Source organism: Equus asinus, chromosome 5 (assembly GCF_041296235.1).
Source record: "Equus asinus isolate D_3611 breed Donkey chromosome 5, EquAss-T2T_v2, whole genome shotgun sequence".
Taxonomy (NCBI): Eukaryota; Metazoa; Chordata; class Mammalia; order Perissodactyla; family Equidae; genus Equus; species Equus asinus.
In genome coordinates this window covers 109,039,305-109,064,533 of record NC_091794.1, presented here as the reverse complement: position 1 = coordinate 109,064,533, position 25,229 = coordinate 109,039,305, and the positions used below count along the sequence as shown (strand labels likewise).

Here is a 25,229-nt window from a genome sequence, read left to right as displayed (position 1 = left end):
TCCTGGCAGGTCCATAAGTAAGTTTTGAAAATAGATAATGGGATATTTCTATCACTTTTCACTATATATATTTGATTTTAAAATTTGAACTAAGATTTTTTTATACTTAAAAGTAGACTTTACAGATTCATTAAAACTTTCATATCAAATCTATTTTGATAATCTGAGAAATCAAAACGTTATCATGATCTAAAACTTATTGGAAAATACTCTTATCTACTCTCCATTTACATGGAGCCACTTTTCATTTGAATGTTTGTTATGGCTCTTTTTATTCTCTTTGTAATGAGGAAGCAATTGCCCACATGAAAAAAGATAGGCAGCTTTCCTGCCTGGGGCTCTAGTTGTACCACAGTTAGGAAATGAATGTGAAGGTTTTTACAAAAGTTCAAAAACAAAGAGTATCTTGTACTATTTGCATTCAAAATTAGAAAAATTTTGGCTGTAGTTATGTAGACTTTTAGCTTCTTCTCTTGGTGTAGAACATATATAGCATGTTTTTTTGAATGAGGTGATTTAACTCCTTAACTAACAGGAGCCCCCAAACATATTATTTATACATGGGTTAAGTTTATAATATAAAGCTCTTTGTATTACTTACAGTGCCTCTAAACTATTTGTAAGACTTCAGAGATACGTTTGTTACATAATGAGATTCTAGGGATTTATGATTTGAGTCAAATGTCACTATAGTTTTCCATTAAGAAATACATTTTTGATAATTTTTATAAACTAGTTTGTTAATTAAGCATTGTGTCTGTTAATCTTTTTGTTCAGTAATTATTTTGAGTGCCTACTGTGTGCCCCAGGCCCTGAGGTAAGCCTGGCCATTGGGAAGTAAATAAGAGGTGGTCACAGTCATATAGGGAAGACAGACAGAAAAAGATAATTGCAGTATGATATGAAAAGGGATATAATGGAATTATGAAGTTGATATGTACGAGATAAATTTGAGGCATATAAATGGTGGATGTTTGATAAAAAAATCACAGCTAAAGCTGTATTTTGAAGATGATTAGGAGTTTGCGAGGCAAAGAGAATTAGCACGAAGTCTTTCCAGGCTGAAGGAACTACATGTGCAAAGGACCAGAAGAAGGCAGTAGTTTAACTTGTTTGGGTAATTAGGTCTGGCTGGCTTAGGGCTTAAGGAGAGAGATGGATGAGTTAAGGTTAGAGAGATAGACAGCAGCCAGCTCACAGCAGGCCTTGTATGCCATGCTGGGTTTACATTTTTACCTCGTAAGTGATAGAGATCAATGGAAAGATTTTACTCAGAAAAGTAGAATGCTCAGATTTTCATTTTACGCGTCACTCTGTGGGCACTTTAGAGAATGGTTTGGAGGGAAGTTGAGAATCTGGGGAGGAATCCAAACCAGAGATAATTAAGACCGGTTTTTAGGCTGTGTCACTAGAGAAGGGTCTGACCAGCGAGCTAGAATCGGTAGGATTTATCATGACCTCTAACATGTGATGGTGAAGGAGAGGAAGAATTACTGAAATTCTGGCTTGAGTGGCAGTGGTACTGTAGATAAGGAAATACAGAAAGAAGAGTGGATCTCAGGTGACACTGAACCTTTGTTTGTATAGTTGAGCTTAGAGCATCTGTGGAATGTTTAAGTGGAGATCCTAGAAGGCAATTGGATATAGATCTGGGAACTTGAGAGAGCAAGAAGAAATGACAGTACAGGTGAAATTTCCCAAAGAGAGTAGGGAGAATGAGAAAAGAGAGAGGTTCTGAAAATGAACCATTTCTACCATCCTCTCTGAAAAATGAGAAGGGATGAAAGAAATAGTAAGGAAATTGAGCTTATGAAGGAGACTCAGAAGGAATAATTGGAGAGGAATAGAACTGGGAGGGTTACAGAAACAGAGAGGACAGAGTAGCAAGGAGAATGAACAGTAGGGATCAGCAGTGTCAGATTGCAAAGTAAAATTAAAGAAATGTGAAGAAAATATTTTTTGATTTATTTGTGATTAAGGTACTGTGTAGAGGAGGAAGTGGAAGGTTGTTTATTTAAATGTATTTGGGACAGTTGGCTTATCAATTAAAAAAATAAGATTAGGTCTCTCTTTCATACCTTATGCCAAAATAAATCTAAAAATTAAATGTAAAAAGTGGAAACAATAAAAATACTAGAAGACAATACAGGTCTACATTTACATAGATTCAGTGTTCTTATCATGACACCGAAATTAGAAAGGAAAAGGCTGATAAATTGGATTGCGTATAAATTCACCATTTCTGTGTGCTAAAAATACTATAAAATTAAAATGTAAATGGAAAACTGGGAGAAGTAATTGTCACATATTTGACAGACATAAGTTTAATATCCCTAATATATAAAAGATCTATCAATAAAATGAGTAACTGGAGATTTCTGGTTAAGGAGTGATGAGTAACTGTAAAATGTATTTATCTCCACTTCCTTCCAAAATTTTGGTAAAATGACAGAAAGGAATCACAAAAGATATAGTAGTACCCCCCTTATCTGCAGTTTCACTTTCTGCAGTTTCAGTTACCTGTGGTCAGCTATGGTCTGAAAAGATTAAATGGAAAATTCCAAAAATAAACAATTCATAGATTTTAAATTGCATGCTGTTCTGAGTAGCATGATGAAATCTTGTGTTGTTCTACTGTATACGCTACCCGCCCATTAGTCACTTAGTAGCCATCTTGGTTATCAGATCAACTGTTGCGGTATTGCAGTGCTTGTGTTCAGGTCACCCTTACTTTACTTATTAATGGCCCCAAAGTGCTAGAGTAGTGATGCTGGCAATTCACTTATGTGAAAGAGAAGTTGTTGTCAGTCTCTTACTGTGCCTAATGTATTAATTAAACTTTATCATAGGTATATATGTATAGGAAAAAACCCATAGTATATATTGGGTTTGGTACTATCTGTGATTTCAGGCATCCACTTGGGCTCTTGGAATGTATCCCTCTTGGATAAAGGGGGACTACTGTATAAATCCACAAAGATAGAAAATATGGGATTGGGGACAATGTTTGTCAATGGTAGACTAAGTGGGTGGGCCCTCTTTCCTGCAAGTAGAAAAACTGGACAAAAGTTAAAACAAAATTTGTGTGAAGGTAATGGAGGGCTAACGAAACAGTGAAGATTTCTGTGGCTGAGATCTGGGAGAGTAGGGAAGCTCACAGATGTGAGATCAGATTTGCATCCGTCTCTGCCTTAGAGGGATTTGCTGATTCAAGAAGAGGCAGGCAAGTGAGAAGCTGGAAAACTGAGCAGAATTTTGATAGATTCGAGGGACTGGAGGGTGGGGGACAAGAATTGAACTTTGGTATTGGTCAGAGAGGAGGGGCCCTGGAAAACCCCTTAGGCTTTGAGTAGAGGTCCCAAAGGCCTGTATCCTAGGAATAATAGTCTCTTACAAGTGCTGAAGTCTGACTTCACATTCTCTCAATCCTCAGTTGTATCAGGGTGATCTTGACAGAAGCAAATGTAAATCCTTTCTGGAAGAAAAATAACATTACCCAGAGCTGCAGGTGATCTCTGCATTTATTTCTGATGTCTGGTACTTACCTTCCAGATGAGAATGTAAGACAATTTGCCTGAAAATCAAGAGAAACAACAGACTATGCAAGTGGATCCACAGGGATCCAGATAATGAAGTTTTTAGCAAAGGGTACTATATATGTTTAAAGAAATAAAAAACAAAATTAAGAATCAGGGAACTGGAACTAAAAAAAAAAAGAACCAAATGTAAATTCTAGAATTGAAGGACTGTAGCTTAATTAATTGATATTAAGATTGCAACGAATGGGTTTAACAGTAGATTAGTAGTAATAAATTGAAAATAAATATTCAGAATGATAAAATATGGAGAGAAAAACAAAGGGAAATACATAAAAGATTGTGAGACATGAAATTCAGTGAAAATGTTTAACATGAGTAATTGAAATCCAGTAGGAAAGGAATGAGGGACAGTGCAGAAACAGTATTTAGAGAAATAATGCCTGAGAATTGTCTATCACAGACAAAAGCTTCAATTCACAGATTTGTAGACTCCAAACCAGGTAGATAAATTCAAATAAAATCTCACTTAAACATAATGTTGCTGAAAACCAAAGATAATGAGGAAATCTTAAAGGTAGCCAGGGAAAAATTACATTTAAAAGAGCAATAAGACTGACAGCTAATTTCTCAATAGAAACAGTGGAAGTCAGAAGACAGTGGTGGAATGGTATTTTCAAAATGTAAACAAGAAGATAAACAGCCAGATTAGATTCTAATATCCAGCAAAAAATCCTTCAAAAGTGAAAACAAATATCACCTTTTTAGATCAACAAAAATGGAAAGAATTAATCACACGCTAGGCCTGCGCTAAAGGAAGTAATAATAAAGATTCTTCTTTGGGCAGAAGGGAAATGATCTTGGATATGGTAGCTTTAAGGTGCAGGAAAAAGTGATGACCAAAGAGAGGGTAAATGCAAATATTGATGTATAAAACAACAATAATAATGTCTTGTGTGGTTTAAAATATATATGGAATTAAAAAATATAGTAACAGCATATAACTTGTGGGGATGTAAATAAAGTTATTATCCTGAGGTCTTTGCATTGTCCAGGAAGTGGTAAAAAATATTAATTTACCTAAGACTTTGATAAGTCAAGGATGCATGTTGTAATCTTTAGGATATTTATTTATTCATTTATTTATTTTTAACATTGGCACCTGAGCTAACATGTGTTGCAATCTTTTTTTTTCTTCTTCTCCCCAAAGCCCCCCCAGTACATGGTTGTATATGATAGTTGTAGGTCCTTCTAGTGTGTATGTGGGATGCTGTCTCAGCATGGCCTGATGAGTGGTGCTAGGTCTGCGCCCAGGATCTGAACTGGCGAAACCCTGGGCTGCCAAAGCTAGAGCACATGAACCTAACCACTCGGCCATGGGGCCAGCCCCATCTAGGATATTTATTAAAGGAATATATACCTATCAAACTAATAGAGAGAAAATATGGAGGACAAGGAGAAGGAGTCAGGTAAAGCTTGATTAATCCAAAAGAAAGCAGGAAGACAGAAAAAGAAACATATAGAACATGCAGGAAAAATAGGAAGCAAAAACTAAGATGATAGATGTAAATCCAAGATACCAGAAATTATATTAAATAAAAATGAACTGAAATTTTCAATTAAAAGACAGAGATTAGATTAAAAAACAAACTGAATCACAACTCTGTACTGCTTATAAGGATGCATACAAGTACAAAGTAAAATGGTAGAAAAGGATATATCACTCAAACGCTACCCAAAAGAAAACTGCTGTGCCTACATTAATAAAGTAGAATTTAGGGCAGAAAAGCTTTACTAGGGATAAAGAAAGACATTTCATAATGATAAAAAACTCAATTCAATAGTCCTATATCTGTAGGCCCCAAAAACATGGCCTCAAAATACATAAAACAAAAATTGACAAAACTAACAAAAGACAATTTTAATACACTTTATTAACTGAGACAGTAAACAAAGAATTGGTATAAATATAGAAGATCTCAATGACACAGTTAATAAACTTGACCTAGTGGAGATCTCAATGGGTATGCCAGTGGAATAGATACAGTAGAAGAGGGAACTAATTAATAATAATAAATATTGAAAATGAAATATATAATAAAATGAAGTAGGAAATAGGACACTGTTCCTTATAACTATAGACTACATTTTTTTCATATGCACATGGAATATTTATCAAAATTGCTGATCTATAAAGCAAATGTTGACAAATTTCAAAAGATTTAAATCACAGTATAAGGCTTATTGTAAAGATAGGGTTACTGTTTGAAAAATCAATCAATATAAATCTCTAAATTAATAGGATACAGTAGAAAAATAAAGTGATAATGTCAACAGATGCAAAAATTGCCTTTGATAAAATTCAGCATCCGTTCACAATGAAATCCCTAGCATATTATGAGTAAAAGGTAACTTCCTTAATTTGATAGAAATTACTTAGAAAAATCTTATAGCAAACATCATGTTTAATGGTGAACTGTTGAAAGTTTTCCTCCTGAGACTGGGAAAGAAATAAGTTATTTCACCATTATCACTTCTGTTTATTGTTTTATTAGAGGTCCTAGTTAGTTCAATAAGACAAGAAAAATAAAAGGTACAAGGATCAGAAAGGAAAGAATAAAACTATGATTTTTGTAGATGACGTGATTATATATGTAGAAAATCCAAAAAATTTCCTTATAACTTATTACAATTAGTAAATAAGGTGGCAAGATTCAAGGTAACTCTGGATAGAATTGCAATTTTGTATACCAACAACAAACAGAAAATGTAATAAAGATATTATTTACAATAGCATAAACAGATTTTTCAGAATAAATCTAAAGAAATGCAAGGCATTTATAGAGAAAACAATAAACATTATCAACAAGGTAAAGACCTAAATAAATAGAAGGATGTACCGTGTTCATAGATTAGAATACTCAGTACTGTAAGATGTCAATTTTCCCAAATTCGTCTATGCCGTTGGTATAATACCAATCAAAATGCCAGCAGACTTTTTCTTTTTTTTGGTGGAACTTGACAAACTGTACAGGGAAATGTAAACAGCCAGCAATAGCCCAAATAATTTTGAAGAACGACAAACTGAGCAGACTTACTCTACTAGATAACAAGGCTTATTTTACGGCTGTAGTAATTAAAAGAAGATGGTTTTAGTAAAAGGCTAGACAGGTAGACCAACTGACCAAAAAAGTCCAGGCACAGACCCACTGTTTCCTGGACACTTGATTTATTACACAGGAGGCACTGCAGAATAGTAGAGAAAGAACAGTCTTATTAATAAATCGTGTTTGGTTAATTAATATTCATGTGGAAAAAAAGAATTGTGACCCCTACCTTACACCACAAACAGAAATTAATTCCAAATCTGTGTCAGTCTGGATCCCGTCAGGAGAGAAAAACCAAACAGTAAATTGAGAGAAAAAGTTTAATATGAAGAATTTTTAACTATGACAGGGTATTGAAATAATGAGATATTGGCTAGTAAAAAGTGAAGAAAACTCTAAAAATTATAAGAATAGCAAATATACAGAGCAGCTGCTATCTCTAGGGCTGAGATAAAGCCCCTAAGGAAGAAACCCCACTGCCCCCAGGACTGAGACCCAGACCTTGTCCTGAGGGCTGCATGATGGAGAGAAGTCGCTGTGATGTCATGCTGGTGCATCTTGATGGAAATCTGCCTTCTGGAACTTGCCATAAGTCACTCTCTCATGTGCTGTAGAAAAGCTCTTCGTGGGGAGATGTCTCACTAGAGGCACCCTGCTCTAAAACCACCTGAGGTCAGGTTGCTGGGGCAAGCTGCTGGCTGCTGGGTGTTGCTGGCCTCTGTGTGCTGCGGTCTCCAGGAGACCTGAGAAGCATGCGCTGCAGGAGCTGAATGCTGGGGAAACTGCATGTGCTGCAGTAGTTGGATGCTGGACAAGCCACCTGGGTTGCAGGAGCTGGACGCTATAGAAAAACACACTTAAGTAAAAACGTTTAGAAGGTTGTATATATCAAGATGCCAAGATGGTACCAGTGTTTTTTTTCTCCCTGGCACATAGGATTGTGGTGTCCCCACCTCCTTTCTTTGTATTTATTCAGCATTTATTTGGTAAGTGTTGTTAAACATTCTCTCAGTGCCAGACAGTGTGTTTGTCATCAGATACAGAAGAGTGGACAAAATAAATATTGAACTTGCCTTTGCTAGTGAGACAGCCAGCCATTGAGTTGGTCAGTTGAGCTCCTTCTTTCAGGCACTGTTCTGGTCCCTGGGGATTTATGTAGTGGTGATCAAGACAGTTTGCCTTCGAAGGGAAACGGCCATGAAGCAGATAATCATAAGATTAGGTAGATACTTACAAAATCGTATAAAGTGTTATGAAGGAAAAATACAGGCTGCTACGAGAGAGGAGGATCTCCTGTAGATCAGAAGCCAGGAGAAAGTCTGTCTTAGGAAGTGATATTTTTAGAACCTGTGGTTTAGGAGTTAGCTTGATGAGATCAGTGACCAGAGAGAAAAGTGTTCTAGACAGAAGGAAGCCTGTGGGAAGGCTTTCCAGTGGAGAAAAGCCTGGCACATCTGACAAGTGAGAGAAGCATGAGGTGGCTGGAGGGTAGGATTAGGTAGAGTGTGTCAGGAGCAGTGCAAACTACAGCCGCTCTGCAACTTCTTGAAAGAAGCTTGGCTATAGAGGGGAAAGCTGGGGTAGGGGTGTAGAAAAGAGCACATTGTTTTGTTTTACAGATAGGGTGGATGTGAGTGACTTCTCTTAGGAAGAGAGACCATAGTGAGAAGAGAAGGCAGTCATTAGGTCCACAAATATTTGAGTGTCTGTATGCTGGGCAGTATTCTAAGCTCTCGGAGTACACAAAACATAAGAACCATGCCTGTCTTCAGCGAGCTTACATTTTAAAGGGGAGACTGAAAATAAAGTAAGGTGCTAAGTGCATTATAAAAAGAGAAGAAAATAGAGCCTATTAGGAGAGATGGGAGCTGAGATGGGGGTGGACAGTGGGATATAGTTTTAAGTGGTGGGTGGCATTGATGCATCTTATGCCACTGGAATGCAAGATACAGCAGGGCGGATACAGCAACTTTTGTTTTATTTGCTGCTATATCCCCGGAGTTTGGAATGGTGCCTGGCAGTAGTAGGTGCTCAGTAAATAATTGTATGACTGAATTAATGGTACAGGATCCCAGGAATGGGAAGGAATGAATTGTGGAATCCAAGTGTGTTGGAAAGACTCAGTTCTCCTCCTGTGTTTCTCCTTTACTCTCACACCACTCCCACACTCACAACACTTTTAATACCAGATATGTGGGGGTTTTCCCTCACCAAGCAATTCTGTGCGACATCGGCTGGGTGTCCTACAATTTAACTCAATTCTGACACTATCTACCTGGAGATAGCACCAGATCCCACAAATTAAGGGCTCAATCCACAAGATGTGTGCCCCCCACCTCCTTCAGATGCCAATTGCAAGTCCAGGTTGTCACTGGTGCTTCTGACTGATTGGCTGTAAATCTGGGGTTCCCATGACCCGTTCCTCAGGTTCAATTAATTTGCTAGAGTGGCTCACAGAACTCAGGGAAACACTTACTTATCTTTACCAGTTTGTTAAGGGATACGATAAAGGATACAGATGATTACCGAGATGAAGAGGTACAAAGGGCGAGGGCTGGGAGGGTCCCGACACAGGAGCTTCTGTCCCCTTGGAGTTGGGGTGCGTCAGCCTCCCTGTGTGGATGTGTTCGCCAGCTTGGAAGCTTTCTGAACCTCGTACTCTTGAGATTTGATGGAGGCTTCCTTATGATCAATTATTAGTGCCATTTCCAGTCCCGCTCCCCTCTAGAGAAATGGGAGAGGGGGTGGGGCTGAAAATTCCAAGCTTCTCATCATGGCTTGGTCTTTCTGGTGACCAGCCCCCATCCAGGAGCCATTCAGGAGTCTGTTCAGAGTCCTCTGGTTAGAACTAAAGATGCTCCTAGTGCTCTTATCACTTAGGAATTTACAGGGGTTTTAGGAGCTCTGTGCCAGGAACTGGAGTCAGACACCAATCTGTATTTTCTCTTATCTCCCACTGAGGGACCAAAATGAGATCAGTTGTGGATGAAGACATATTGTAGGGATATTAGTGCTGATATCCCCAATTCAAATTACAATTATATTTGCTTTTAAAGGATTTAACTATTCAATTATGTTTTGAATTCTTTGAGTTAGCTTTGTTTCATGGCATTAGTTTTATTCCCTGTATGTTTCTCAATTGTATTAATATGATTTACAGATCTACTTATCCTTCAGGGCATTACCCAATTGAGAGGTGACTGTTTTTAGTAATTTTAAAATCAGTTGGGATATATCTTGATTTATGTATTGAAGTTCTTTTACAACCGGTCTTGCTCTTGGTTTAAGCGTTATACTGCCTTAGAGTGGTGTGTGTGTATTGGTGGTTTTATGCCAATTGAACCAGTTGAGCTGGGGTTCACTGCAGTGGCTGTGTATTCAGGTTAAAGTTGTACTCCTTGCACTTCCTCTTCTCGTAAGTTAATTGGACTGATCCTGTAGTGAGTGTTTCTTGTGGCCTTTCCTCAGTTTAGCCTCGTGATGATCTTGTTTGCTTGAAATCCTGTTGACAGGCCATAACCCCTTCTAATTTAGGCATGCTTGGAGAAGATTACCCTTTATTTGCTGAATCTTATGCTTTTTATTTGAGGGTTCCAGTGCCATATATAACTTTGTCATAGCTTAAGAAGATCTAACTTCTGACTGCTAAGTATGGGGTGTTCCTTTGTGCAGATGTTTTAAGACTGTTCAGTCATAGCTGAAACTTGTCTTATATTTGAAGGACTTCACATACTAAAGAGGAAGAGGGAGCATACAGAAAGACCCACATCCATTTTGCACTAGGTAATCTATACCTTCCATAGAAATCGCTTTATTATATTTTTTATTATAAAAGTATATAAACATATTTAATTATAAAAGTAATAAATGGTCATTGGAAAAATGCTAATGAAGGCGTATAGAGATTAAACATTGAAACTTTTAAGAAAACCTGTATGCCCTAGGAGATAACCATTGTCAATGATTTGATTTATATCCTTCTCAGGACTTTAAAGTGCATATGTAAGTCGTGTGTATGTGTGTGTATATATCTGTATGTGTATATATATGTGTGTGTGAGTGTACAGTCCTCCTCCCACTCCCCACCCCCCCAACACACGAGGAGTCACATGTACCTCTTCCCTAACCGGTTTTCTCCCTGTGCCCCAATCTGTCGTGGGCATTTTCCACACCAGTACATGGATGTGGAGGAGGATGTACGTAGCTGCAGAGAGCATGGCTGTTCTATAAAAATTGTAAACCAGTCCATTATTGATTGTCTCAGTGTTCTGCTCTTATAATCAGTGAAGCCCTTAACATTCTCATTCACATATTTTTGCACACTTCTCTGGTATTTTCTTAGGAGAGAGGCCCACCAACAGAGTTGCTTCTCCATGAGTGTAAACATGTGTCATGTGCCCTCTAGAAAGGTAACAGTTTGTGCTCTCAGTAGCCGAATATGAGTGCGTCCATTTCCCCAAACTCTGACCAACACTAGGTATTACAGTTTTTAAAATCTTTCTCAATCCAGTAGGTGAAAAAGTCATGTCTCCTTTTAATTTGCATTGTATATTCCTGAGATTTTGCATGTTTTGGCTGCTTGTGTTACTTTTTTGAATAGTCTGTTCATTCTTTTGCTCTTTTTTCTAGTAGGTTCCTCATCCTTTTTCTTTCTGATTTAAATGTTTCAGTCTTAATTTTCTGAAGTCATTACGTCTTCATGGCAGTCCTGTGCGTCATGCAAACTCTGAATCTTTCTGGCCTTGATAATATACCTAGGAGAGTCTTCCTCACTCCAGTGATTAAGTATTCTCCATAGATTTTCTTCTTTGTTTTGAATTTTTATCCTTAGATATTTAATAGAGATAACCAGTTTTTGTATATGGGTAAGGTGAGATAGAGCTCTGATTTCATTTTTCCCCCTAAGTAGATGCTTATTACTGAATCACTGATCCTTTCCTACTGATTTGAAATGTTACCTTTACCTTGTGCTAAATTTCTATGAACATGTGGTTCTTTGTCCGGATGCTCTCTGTTCATTGATCTGTTTATTCTGTGCCTACATCAGTACCACGGTGTTTTTTCCTTTTTTTCCTTACATGCTGATTATAGTTTTTGTCAATCTAGCGTATCATGAAGAGAGAATTGTTGCTCTTGTTCTGTTCTTAAAGATCTATCAGAAGTGGACTGTGACTTTGTAGTAGACATTCATTTGTTTCTCTAAATGATTCGTTGCTAGTTTCTGTAAGTTGAGGTCACAATAAAGCAACTTTTCTTGCCACTGAAAATGGAATTGAAATAATCTCTAATCTTTGTTCTCTAGCTGTTGCTTGCCAGCTTTTCTCACATTTTAGAACCCATCAAAAATAAAAATATTTATAGGGCATACTGGGTTAATGGAAGAGTGCTCTTGAGGTCAGAGACCACTGGTTAGGGGTCTGGGTGACTCAGGCCCCCTTGCAGAGTGTGAGGGGGTCAGCATCTTTAATCCATGTGTCTTGTGTCACACATCATTAGGGAAGTGTTTGGGAAGTGCTAGTCTTGGTTACAGTTGTCCAGCTTCAAATAGTTTTCATTCTAGATCATTATAGCTTGATATGGATTTAATGTTCTGAGAGCCAGACTTCTTTCTTAAAATTTTTAATTGTGATAAAATATACATAACATAAAATTTACCATCTTAACCGTTTTTAAATATACAGTTCTTTGACATTAAGTTAATTCACATTGTTGTGCAACTCTGACCACCGTCCATCTCCCAAACTCTTTTCATCTTGCAAAACTGAAACTCTGTATCCATTAAATAATACTCCCTATTCCTTCCTCCCCCCAGCCCCCGGCACCCTCCATTCTACTTTCTGTCTCCATGAGTTTGACTACTCTCAGTAACTCATATCAGTGGAATCATACAGTATTTGTCTTTTTGTGACTGGCTTATTTCACTTAGCATAATGTCCTCAAAGTTCATCCACGTTGTAGCATGTGTCAGAATGTCCTTCCTTTTTTAAGGCTGAATAATACTCCATTATGTATATACCAGCCTGTTTATCCATTCATCCATCAAGAGACACCTGGGTTGCTTCCACTTTTGGGTATTGTGAGTAATGTTGCTGTGAACTTAGGTGTACAAATCCGAAAGCCAAACTTCTTGTAGTTGTTGTTTTTTTCCCCCTAATTTTTCACCTCTTATTCAGACTCTTTAATCTGGATTTAGCTTCCATTATTCTGCTGAAACTCCTTTCTTGGCTCAGAAGTGATCTCAAAGTTGTTAAATATAAGGAGCATTTTTCAGTGCTTATTTTATTTGATTTCTCAGATATATCCAAGTAAGTTGACTGCACCTTTCCTCTTGGCCTCTGGGATGGGGACGCTTGAGTCAGGCCTGAGGGTCAGTTTTAAAATAAACTTTTACGTTTAGAATAGTTTTAGATTCACAGAAAAGTTGCAAGAATATTACAGAGCGTTCTGATGTTCTCTACACCTTGTTTCCCCTATTAACATTAATATGGAACATTTTTCCCAACCAATCAACCAGTATTGATACATTATTATAAACTAAACTCCACACATCATTAGGATTTCCTTAGTGTTCCCCTAATGTCCTTTTCTGTTCTGGGACTCTGTCCAGGACGCCACATTACATTTAGCCATCACGTCTCCTTAGGCTTCTCTGGACTGTGACAGTTTCTCAGACTTTCCTTGTTTTTGTTGACCTTGACAGATCAGGTATTTTGTATGATGTCCTTCAATTTGGGTTTGTCTCTTGTATTTCTTACGATTAGACTGAGGTTATGGCTTTTGGGAAGGATGACTGCAGAGGTGCAGCGCCCTTTTTATCACATCACATTACGGGTCCCTGCTGTCAACATGACTTATCACTGATGATGTTGACCTTGATCACCTGGCTGAGGTAGTGTTTCCCAGGTCTGTCCACTGTAAAGTTACCAGTTTTTTTCCCTTAAAGGTAATTTTTGACACCTCCTTCTTCTTTTACTCCATATTAAATCCAAACCTACTGGTTCTATTCTCAAATAAATTTCCATTCTGTTCAAATCACTCTTTGCAGCCACCACTCCAGTCCAAGCCACAACTGCTTGAGCCCAGACTGCTTGGAGGGATTTTCTGACTCCTATCCCTGCTTGTACACCCCGCCCCCTGTCTCCACCCAGGTGCCAGAGTGTTCTTTTGAAAATCCAAGTTGGATTGTAGTACCCCTTTTTTCAATCCTTTGAATGATTTCCGTTGTACTTAAGGTACCATCCCAAATTGATCAACGTGGTCTACAAGTCCTGTGTAATCTTGTGTCTGTCCCTTCTCCAGCCTCCTGCCAAGCCCCTCTCACCTTATTCTCTGTTCCAGTCACTGGTTTCTTCTTCCTGAGTTCCTCTACATTCTTGGGTCCTTTCTGCTGCATTGTCTTTTACATGTCGTGTCTCTGCTTAGAAAATGGTCACTCTCCACTTTGTCATCCTCAGATCTCAGCTAAATGTTACTTCAGGGAAAATTTCCAGGCCCCTTTGCAGAGTCGAGGAGGTACCCTTGCCATAGATTTCCATAGTATCCTGCACTTCTCCTTCACGTTGCTCGTGGTGCTTGAAATTATTTGTTGTGTGTGAATCCTCACTTTGATGGGTAACGTAGACAAGGCTGATACCTTCTCTCTGCTCTTCACATGCATCCCAGGCACCTAGTACTGAGCCTGCCCCAGAGTTAGGTGCTCAATAAATATTGAATGAATAGAATTTATCTTTTAATTAAATTAGTGAGTAGAACTGCAGAATGGAAAACAATTACTCTTCCCTTTTTTGCATGTTAATAGGCAGATAAGTCCTTGAGTTTATTTCTCATATTCCACTGATTTAAATCCCACAAGTATCCTTTTAAATGCGTTGAGTAAGGTGCAGTGATAGGTACAGTAGTGGATCTAGAAGTGTATATTCACCCTTGAGGACCTGCCTATTCAGTCACTGCCTCATTCCCCAGACATGTGCTGGGAGCCTCAGTGCGCAGGGCGGGCGTGAGACTGGAGGGGCCAAAGGAGCATCTTCCTTCCCTGCAGTGCTAGAGCGTGGAGCAGGACAGATCTGGACAGATCTAGTGGAATTCTGGCTCTGCCATTTTTGAGATTTACGTCTTGAACTTAACCTTTGCCCATCCGTAAAAATGGGGATAGCAATATCTCTCTTGTAAACCTTGGAAAAAATCAGATAAGGAAAAGAATGTAAGATAATCCACATTATAATATAGTAATCACTGAACTAATTTTTATTACTTTTTTAGGTCCTAAGCACTATGCTACGCAGTTTATGTTGCTTATTTTCTTTATTTCTCACAGCAACCCTATGAACTGGGGATGTTATTATCTTCATGCTATAAATGAAGAAAGTGAGACTTAGTTAAAAAATTAAATAATTTGTCCAAGGTCATAGTAGTAGTAAGTGGTAGAGCTGTTACTGTAACGCAGAATTGCATGGCATGCTTGTAAAGCCCGGAAAGGACTCCCTGTATCTGTATAGCCACCCTGCCTTTCAGTATAGCTTTATTCTTTTGGGCTTTAAAGACTTTTTAGGCATCTATGGGCATTTAAAATTTTTTAACAGTCTTGAGAGGGAGGACCATCTGAAGCTGTTAGCAGCTGAAATTTGTTTCTTTACCTTTTGGCAGCTTTAACACCTGTAACTCGGTGCCTGCAGGAGGCAGGGTGTGTGTAGGGGGACTCGAGGATGGGGTTGGACCCACCTGGCCAGTTTTTCTTTTTTTTTAATTTATATATTCTTTTTATTTGTTCTTTTTAATTTCAGTAACACTGGATTGTAGCATTATATAGCTTTCGGACTGGGCAGTTTTTCTGAAGGTGAGGATTGTGGACTCTTCTGGTCAGACTCACCTGGGGGTTTTACTAAAAATGCAGATTCTTTAGCTCTTCTTTTGATATACTGAATTGTAATTTCTTAGGGGTAGGACTTGGGCAACTGTTTTTAAAAATGACTTGGTTTAAATAGGATGGTCTTAGTCTGAAGTTGGAGAGTCGATGAATAGAGGAAATGGGAAATGTATGAGTCCTGATGATCCTGACTTGTGTAGGAAGCCAGTAGAGCAAGCAAAATAAGCACTGGTGTGCACGGATAGTAAGCTTAAAAAATACGTGATATAGAAATAAAACCAGGGCCGGCTTGGTGGCCTAGTGGTTGAGTTCGTGTGCTCCGCTTTAGGGGCCCGGGCTTTGCAGCTTTGGATCCCGGGCCAGACCTACACACTGCTCAGCAAGCCATGCTGTGGCAGGCATCCCGCATATAAAACAGAGGAAGATGGGCACAGATGTTACTTCAGGGCTGATCTTCCTCGTCAAAAAAAAAAAAAGAAAGAAAGAAGGAAAGAAAAGCAACAGTGGGGGAATCTGTTTCCTTTTTGTTTTATTTCTTATAAATTTGTATTTGGGGGAATTTGGTATATATTGTATTACTCTTTTTCCCTAGTGGGATAGTAGCAGAAAGGAATGGGTCTTGGTTATGACTGAGTTGATATAATATAAATTTCAAATCTGAAGAAAAAATTTAAGAATATTTGGTGAATTTACATTTCATTTGCAAAGTGAGAAGTATGTCTAAAGCTGATTTTGAATCTCTCTTCTTAGAGAAACTGTGTTGGACTGCCCCGATTTTCAGTTTAGAAAATATGATAATTGCAGGTTTGTGGATAATATGAAAGTTAGTAATCAATATCAGATGTTTTCAATATATAGTATTTGTGTATTTATTTATGCATTTGTTTAAAACAGTGAGTATCCTTTTTATTATGTCACCTAATGAGAAGTCCAGTGGCAGATTGGCCGGAGTTGGGATTCAGTGGCTCAGAGAAGGTGCCCCTCACTGGCTTCCCCGTGACTTTCTTGGCTTTCTCTGCATGAGTAGCCTCAGCATGGCCTCGAAGTGTGCAGGGAGAGGTCAGGGTTGCTGTCTTGTGCCTGCCTTCCCGTTTGGGGTATAATTGGCATGTAATAACTTGCACGTACTTAAAGTGTACGGTTGATAGGCATGCACATGCACACACCACACAACCATCACCACTCCGCCATAGTGAGCATATTCATCACTCTTAAAGGTTCCCTCCTGCTCTTTGCCATTCCTCCCTCCCACTCCCTTCATCCTTTTGTGAAACCTTCGAAGCTATTAGGGAAAAAAAATTACATTGTTGAGGATAAAGTACTAGGTGGAAAGGTATTTAATTTGTAGTTTTAGCTTTTGTTTTCTTTTTGAGGACTATAGTGGAAATGATGTGATGACTGTAGGTATAGGTTGCTATGTCATTTATAGAAAATTTTGAGAAACAAAATCTTAGAACAGACTGTCTTTGAGAAGCTTGGCAGAGGAGATAATATTTTTAGAAAGGTTGAAAAAATGGTAGTGATGGTGACTGTTGGTGGAAGGGGCATGAGGAAGGAAGGAATGACGCCTGACTGTGTCGGATGGGGCCACACATGGAGGAGTCGCAAACTTGAAAACCAAATGCTTTTGTTTTCTTAGTTTTTTACTAGATGGTATTTCTAACATGCCAAAAAACCGAACAAATTCTAACATGAAAGGGCATTAGAAATATAATCCCCACTTAACCAAAGAATATGCTTACCTGAAGTGCATTTTGTTCTAGTGGATTGTCTGTTTTATTGAATGGTATGTTGGTGATTTATTTATTTATGTTTATAGACTAATTTTTTTTCCCAATCACTGTAATAACTTTTGGCTGGACATTTCTCTCTTGAATCTCTGAATACACTTGTTGAGGTTAGTTTCTGCTGCAGAAAGCATTATACTGTTGAGTCAATAGCCATTTTGTAAAGAATTAGCAAAATATATAGGGCTCTATTTGAATAGGTTTCTTCAACTGTCTCCCAGCTTCTCTGACTCTGAATTTTCTTGGCTCCTTATTTTTCTTTTCTTTCTGGTTCTTCCATGTGTTTTGTTTTGAGAGAAAAAATGACAGCATTTTTGTCATGATTTAACCTTATTAGAAATGACGTTCTTTATTCTGTGTCTGTGTAATTGAGAAGTGAACCAATTCTCTGTGCTTCTCAATGCTGGCTGGCAATAAATAAATAAGTAAGTAAATAAATAAATTTTAACATAGAGTAGAAATTGAGCGTGTTGGAAAACATATCCCTACAGAAAGTTGTGTGGACACTGAGGGCTTAATATGGGTGAGAATTTCCTTGGAAAAGTTTTCTTTGCTGGAACTCGGATGACTTGATGCTTTTGTGAAAGTGAATCTTGGGGTGTTTCTTCTTTCAGTAACATAACTTATCAATGTGGAGTATAGTTCTCCAGTTTCGGATTGAGGATAGTGTGTATGGTAGTTATGCCCATGAAGTTTTGGGGGTTAGAGGATTTTTGATCATCTCCTGTTTAATTCAGTTACTGGTTGTCATTTTGGAAAGGGACTCTCCTGCAGTAGACTAACTTTCTCTACCCCTTGAGATAAAAATGCCAGTTCTACCGGTTAGGGATTTGTTTTGGGATAAAGAAACCCCCTTGGTCTTTGCATGCACTGGTATCTCTGTTCTGTTAATTCAGTCTGTTCATTGTCAGTTAATGCCAGGGCCTTCTTGAGGAAAAGGGAGGCTTCTGGAGGAAAAAGGAAGATGGATAATTTTGGCTCACGAGATGCCGTCTCTTGGGCCCAGGGGGAGGGCTAGGAGAATGTTTTGTATCCAAAGTTTCAGCTTGGGCCAGTCCTTTGGAAAAAAATAAAAAGCTACTCAGGCCCCATAGCCTCTAGAATTTGGAGCAGAACTGTCACTTCAACAGATTTCAGGTTAAGCAGGCAGTCGTCAGATTGTTTCTGTAGGAAAATCCGTGCGTATTCCGAATGCCTGCCTCAGCAAAGGGCTCTGGTGACAGCTGGTTGTTGTGGAACTTGAAGCAGGTGCTCCCCAGGTGTGCTCTGTCTGCTAGCCTGCTTTTTACTTACTAAATTATATTCTAGGTTCCTTGAATGTTAGGGATGTGGCAAACTCCTGGTAGCCTTTACTTTCTCCACCCCAAGTAGCAAACTCATTTGAAAAACATTAGCTAAAATTCTTCATAGATTTTCTTAAGTCACCTAAAATTTGGGCTAACATGTTTTGGTGAGTTGGTGAATTTTAGAAATGATTTCAAAGACTCTTTACAAAGCATCTATTTATACTTTATCCTCTTGGTGTCAAGAAGAAATTACTTAATAATAACATGTTTTGGTAATGAAGGGTTACATATAAATATTTGATCTGAACAGATAGACTTTTTCTCCTTTTTAATGGGAAATATTTTAGTAAGACAGGACTTGACTAACATTACACTGCTGGCTCCTTGCCTTTTCTTACAAACACGCTGAAGTGGTCTGAATAACAGTGCTGCTAAAACAACATATGCATTGTTTTGATGGGGTATTGATTCCTTCTGTAGTGTGCAAAATTGCTAGCATGCCTCCCAGCAACAAACACACATGTGACAGTCTTTATGTGAGGTGAGCATTCCAGAGAAATGAAATGCTAGTTTACTTTTCAGTAGCTATGGAACTTAAAAGAAAACATGTTTTGGGAAATGTGGCTTTAAGGCACTAATATAGTGGTATCTAGTGCATGAAGCTCGGCAAGTTGTTTTTGACAAAACCTAATCAGCGTTAAGAGAAATCTGATATGTATAGTTTGTTTGTTTATTGATTGCTCTGAGCCACCAGAAAGAATATCCTGTTCCTTTTAATAAAATCCTTTTGGGAGATGGTCTATATTTTAAATATAGTATTAAATAATTTAATATAAGTATTTTTGGAATTTGATTTTAACAAGGTAAACTCAAATGTTAGATAGTGTGAGATGAAACTGAAGTAGGAGACTGGAAGAAAGAATGGTGCTTAAATGAAATTCTTTTTTGCTAGTCATGCTCTCATTTACTCTCACATATGGCGAGCAATTATTCAGATTGCCTGTTAGAAACTGCTGTCCAATAAGATAAGGAATTTGGATCCTGACATCAGGGCATGTAACCTGCTCAAGTTTAGTTTTAGAGAGGAGACTAAAGATTACCGTGTCATGATAGTGTTCATTTTATTTACTAGTAAAATGAATATGGAAATTATTTACTGTTAAATGTTATGCTTGCTATTGCTGAAAGTTAAATATGTCATGATTTAGGTGGTAGCTACATGTTGCGAAACAGATCCTTGGCTCTTTCTGTCCTTTTAAAAACAATAGTTTGTGAATGAGGAAGATGAGTAAATAATAGCGTGAAATTGAAACCTAACCTGGTAGATACTTTTTTCTGTTTTAAAATGTTCCTCATATCAAGCTTCTATTAATTCTGTATAATTCCAGTAGAACTAGCAAGTTATTTTGCTTAAATTGTCTTTTTTTTCCCCTGTGCAGTGAGAGTTGAATGTGAGAACAGATCTTAATAGATATAGTTACACAGTTTATTTTATCATGTTTCACTTTATTGCTGTCTTCTAGAACATTGTTATACTAAATGTTCCAATAATGGAAATTTTATGCAGCTACTTCAAATGAAACAAATTTGCAAAAACTCAATTTTGGAACTCATTCCTTGAGGAGAGGAAAAAAACGCACCAAGCTGTGACCAAATTAGATTTTTGATACATTGGCAACTTATCAAACACTGTCATTTCCAGAAGACAGGGTGTGGGGTCCAGTGGAAATGTCAGTAGTTCTCAGTCACTTATAATTGGAGATCCTTGGGTTTTAATATGATTGAATGTTTAAATTTTTACAAAAGTTTTATTGCTAACAGGTGCTTTAAATTTGGTTTTGTACCTAAATAAAAATGGCTCTACGCAGAATCAGGAATGACTGTGTTCAATTACAGGGCGTCTTCTTTTCAAGAACTTGATTTTAAATTCTCGGAGATATTAGCTTTACTTACTGGAGCTCCTTTGTTTTGCAGAGATCATGGTGCAGCCGTCCTTTTGGATTTCTTTTTAATAATGTGTGACCCTTCACCTTTGATCCCCTGACCTGCATTACCTTGGTAACCATTTCATTTTTTAATTTAATTTCATTTTTTAATTTTGGTGTACAAGCTGTAACATTTCATCTCTCAAAGTGTAACACGCTGATTTCCTCAAATAGAGATACCCCTTTGAGTGATAAATTTGCAAAATGCTGTCTTCATTTTCTGTATTAAAATTCATTTCAGTTTTTAAAATAAAGTGTAATCTGTGTTTTCATCCTTTTAAATTTAAGTTTAATGAGTGCATTTCCCCTACAGTATATCTTTTGCTATTCATATTTTGTGACAGCTAAATTAACTTGCTGTTCACACATAACTCACAGATACACACACACACACCAGACACCCACCTTCATGTCTCTGCCACTCCCCCTCCCACACACCCCTCACCATCACCACACACCTCTTCCTTCGCAGATTAACTCCTCTTTTAGAAATAGTGGCAACTTGAATTTATTAGTCTTAGCTGCCACATTCTACAACCTCAGATTACATTTTATATTCTCAAGTGTTGTTGGGAGGAAAAGTTTAGCTCTTTAATTCCATGTAAAGGCTAGAAGAGAAAAAAGTTGTCTCATTTCCAAAATTCACCTTTCCCCTCCTTTAATATTTGGTTTCCTTATTTGATGCATAAGTTAAGAACAAGCAATATTTTTAACATAATCAGAAATGTCCTTTGTTTCTGCTGAAACTTTATCAGTCAGCTGTGATGGTTCATATACCAGATTGCTTTATGCCATATGCTGTTTCATGACTGTTTTTCAGACAGTGCCTTTTTTATTGTATTCCTTTTTTCAGAAAATTCTTATTCAAAAGCAAAACAAACCAAAATCTAAAAACAAAAGTCAAACTTGAGTTAATTCTTTGAACTGGCGAGATATTCCTAAGAAGTCATGTTCTTTAAAAAATGTGAGATCTCTTAGCATGGCCTACTGAAGCACAGATTATTTTTTAAGTGTCTCATTATTTTATTCTCTAACATTTAATGCTGATGCTTTAATTGCACACAGCTGAAGCTGCTAAATGAGCACTGAAATGGATTTAAGTCCTCTCTGAGCTTTGTTGATACCTATAAAAGTTTATGTCATTCATTAGAACCACAAATTAAAATTAGTTGTAGTGAGCTGTTCATTGGAGATTGGAACTCTCATGAACGCTTCTTCAGGCTCACTAGCTCGTTTTTGTCTATTATACTTACAGACCTGGAAAACTGCTTTTGGCCTGTTGGGTATGTTTTCACAGAATCGCAAAATATCAGAGCTGAGAAATACAAAAAGGTAAAAACATCCTATGATTACAAAGCCAGAAAGTACATGGAATGAATGTTCCAGTAGTTGGGAACAACTTATTTATCAGACCTTGCATTTTAAGGGGGTTTCTTTATGATAATGCTTTCAGAGTTGTGCAGGAATGCTTTTCAGATCCTGTCCCTTGTTCCTTTGATTCCAGCCGTATCCTTCTAGCGCCAAAGGAATAGTGTGTAGCTTGGATTTTATTGAATAGAGACTCAGAAGGAGGGCTGAAAGGGGCTGTGAGTGGCGGTCTGCTCCACTTCTCTTGCTTAAGCAGCCTATACCTGCCTGACCCCTGAGGGTGAGTTGACTGATGGGCCCTAGAGAGTCACAAGCTCCCTGTTGACAGAATTAGAACCTCTTGACATCACCCCTGCAGGCTCCCGTGTCCTCTAGAGGTAGTCAAATACTTTATTCATAAGTCCAGTAGGAACTGAAGAGACATTAATAGGTACACAAGAGAAATGTTTTTATTATGATATTTTATTTTGCAATTAGGTCCATTAAATTTTCTTTAGAGTTTTCTGCTTACTACATTTTAAGATAACTTAATTTTTCTAAGAGAGCTAATATATGGACACATTTATTACTTATTTTCAATGAGCATTTCTAATCTGGTTAGTTTTTAGGATTCTAGTAAGGTGTAAGCCACATGGATGTAGTTTTTATAAGCATGATTTAGTGAGACCTTAGTCTGAGAGACAGAAAACCTGCTTTTGACTTGCAGGGTCTCTGGGTGTGCCGCTGGTGTCTTTTAAGGTAGTCACACAAAACTAAAAACCTCAAATAGAAAAACTTCAAAAGACTTTCATGTTGATGTTAAAAACAGTGAAATTAGCTGTTTGGCTTAACATTTGGAGTGTGTAAAACATTTCATTGATTTGACTTCAGTTTTATCCTATGTGAAATGTAGGTATTGTATGTCTGCTACGTGCTTTTTAGGGTTTTTGGCAGGATAAATGAAACACTGTGATGGACGTACCAGGAACACAGAGAAAAGGTGCTTTTGAAATGAAACCTCCTCCTATGGCTGTGCTGCCGGCAGCTGTGACCGTCATGCTCAGAGGCAGTTGTAGTGAATCCTGTGGAGAATGAATCCCACCTGGGCCCCTTGCAAGTGGTCTGACTGAGACGAATTACCTAACTTCTCTGTGCCTCAGTTTCCTCTTCTTTAAAATGGGGGTGATGATAATAGTACCTACTCCCAGGGTCATGGTGAGTTGATGTACGCGAAGTACTTAGAGCCGTGGCCGGCATGCAGGGTGGCTGTGGCTGTGGTGTCCGGGCCAGCTCCTGCACACCAGGAAAACCCAGGCAGAATGGGAGTTTCAGTGAAATGGAATTCTGAGGGGAACATACACCTTGCAGAAAATTAACTTTAAAGAGTTTCCCTGTTAGTCTTCTAACATTGCCTTGGAGACCCATGCATGCTTACAGAGAGGGGAACTGGATAGTTTATGGTAATTAAGCACCTCTAAAACAGATGCAGGTCAGATGTTTAAAGTTACCTCTGGGTTCTTAACCTTTAGGAAGAAAAGTTTAGATAATTAAGAGCTACTTAACCCTTTGTTGATAGGTTCTTTTGTTTTAGCTGTTGTTGGCTGTAGAGACACAAGAAAAGAGACCCATTGGAGAGACCCATCTGTTACTTAGTTGGCACTTACTCATTCTCTTTTGGCTTCAAGAAGCTGTCTAGCTACCTTTCAGGAAGTCATAAAGTGTTTAACTCTTTAGTGATTTTTGCCCAGCTGTATGAGGCCTCAGTGCTTCATCCTATGTAGAGAAAGTGGGAAGGAGTTGCTATTGTGTCACTTATTTTTCCAAGTGCTTCCCATACATTTTAATTATCTAAATTTATCTATGAGGTGGTGGTGTAATTAACCCTACTTTGCACCTGAGAACACTGATGCTCAGGTAGGTTAAATAAACTCATGCAGGGTCACACCCCTAGTAAATTGCAGAACTAGGACTTAAATCCAGGTGTTGCCCTTCTCCTGGCACCTAGTCTCTGACATTTACTGGCAAACCTGGCTTCACCCCTGATAAGAAATGGTTCTGCCATTTGGTGGCAAGGGCCTCAACTGTATGCATTACCAGCCATCAGCACGTCTGACTTAGTAAGGCCTCCAGTGACCTGCCACCACCATGGCCAGGAAGGCTCTGTCACACATGTGGCACTTTTTGGGGCTCCATACCAGCAGCTTCCTCGGTTTTGGCTGCACATCCAGAATCGCTTGTACAGCTTTAAAATATGGAGCACTGGCCCCATCCTGGACTCTGATATGGCCATTCTCACAGAGAACAGTTGATCGATAGGTTCAGAAATACAGGATGTTTATGCTATAAACAAGAAAAAAATGTAAATAATTTGTGCACCTGTAGACCTGTGCTTCCGGAACATGGGCCAGTGCTATTAATTCTATAGTTAGCTACATTGTAATTTAAAATGGGCCTTTGTGGGCCACTTTAGTAATTCAACCACCAGTAATCAGCACCCTTTCTGTGGGAAAAGCCCCAACCATCTGCTGCATAGAATATAGTCTTCTGGAAGTGGGCTCTTGACCATCACAAAAACCAGGTTTGAAATTAGTCACAGAGCTAAAGGAAGTAGGGAGTCATGCTTTCTTTCTTCTCGTTTATGTTTCCATTCTCTCCTCTCCTCCTCTTCCCAACTCCTCCTCCTCCTGTTTGTCCTCTTTTCTCTTTTTATCCTTGCATCTACCAGATACTTATGGGAATATCCTCCAAGGGGCCTAGCACATAGTAGGTGTTCAAATTGACATTTCTTATGTGTCTTAGTATCTGTCTTTCCAAGGAGTAGGCACTACCCCTCATTAGCCTGAAAATAGTCAGATTTGTTTATAATCGTCTACCCTAACTTGGGTGGTTTATCTTGAAAATTTAGATAATTGAGCATGATGGATTTAGATAGTTTGAGAAATGCCAGGCTTCAGTCACTTATTAGGACAGAATGTTGGGCAATAGGATAGACTTGACTATTCTAGAGGCACTTGTATCAGGCTTTTAGTGTATTTGCTGCATAGTTTTTAGAGCCGGAAGATCTGAGGTTATCTGGGTTGGACCCCTCATTTTGATGATGAGGAACCTGCTCCTGAGAGGGAAAGGCCCTTCCTTGAGGCGCTCAGCCAGTCCAGACGTGCTGCTCAGGACACCTCCTCCATCACGTTAACCTAGGGGCACAGAGCAAACGCTGTGACACCCATAGATGTGTGCGAGTACCTGTGTGCCTTGAGAGAGGATGGAGAAATCGTCAAAGTAACCCTCCTTCTGCATTTCTCCCTCATCTCCACTCTCACA

At 38.3% G+C, this 25,229-nt stretch overlaps 1 protein-coding gene across 29 annotated transcripts in view; it reads left to right on the top strand.

The window, feature by feature from the left end:
* CAMTA1 (calmodulin binding transcription activator 1) overlaps positions 1–25,229 on the top strand; it is an 854,855-nt gene that overhangs the window by 60,911 nt on the left and 768,715 nt on the right. Inside the window, exon 4 of one of the 29 annotated variants that reach the window (XM_070511196.1) lies at positions 20,554–20,637. The exons of 27 other annotated variants lie outside the window; for them this stretch is intronic. In XM_070511196.1, coding sequence (XP_070367297.1) covers positions 20,554–20,601 — 48 coding nt within the window. In that variant the 3' untranslated portion in view covers positions 20,602–20,637. Of the gene's footprint in view, positions 1–20,553; positions 20,638–21,824; positions 21,897–25,229 lie in introns of those variants that run through there. One more of the 29 variants, XM_070511179.1, reaches the window with a different exon arrangement.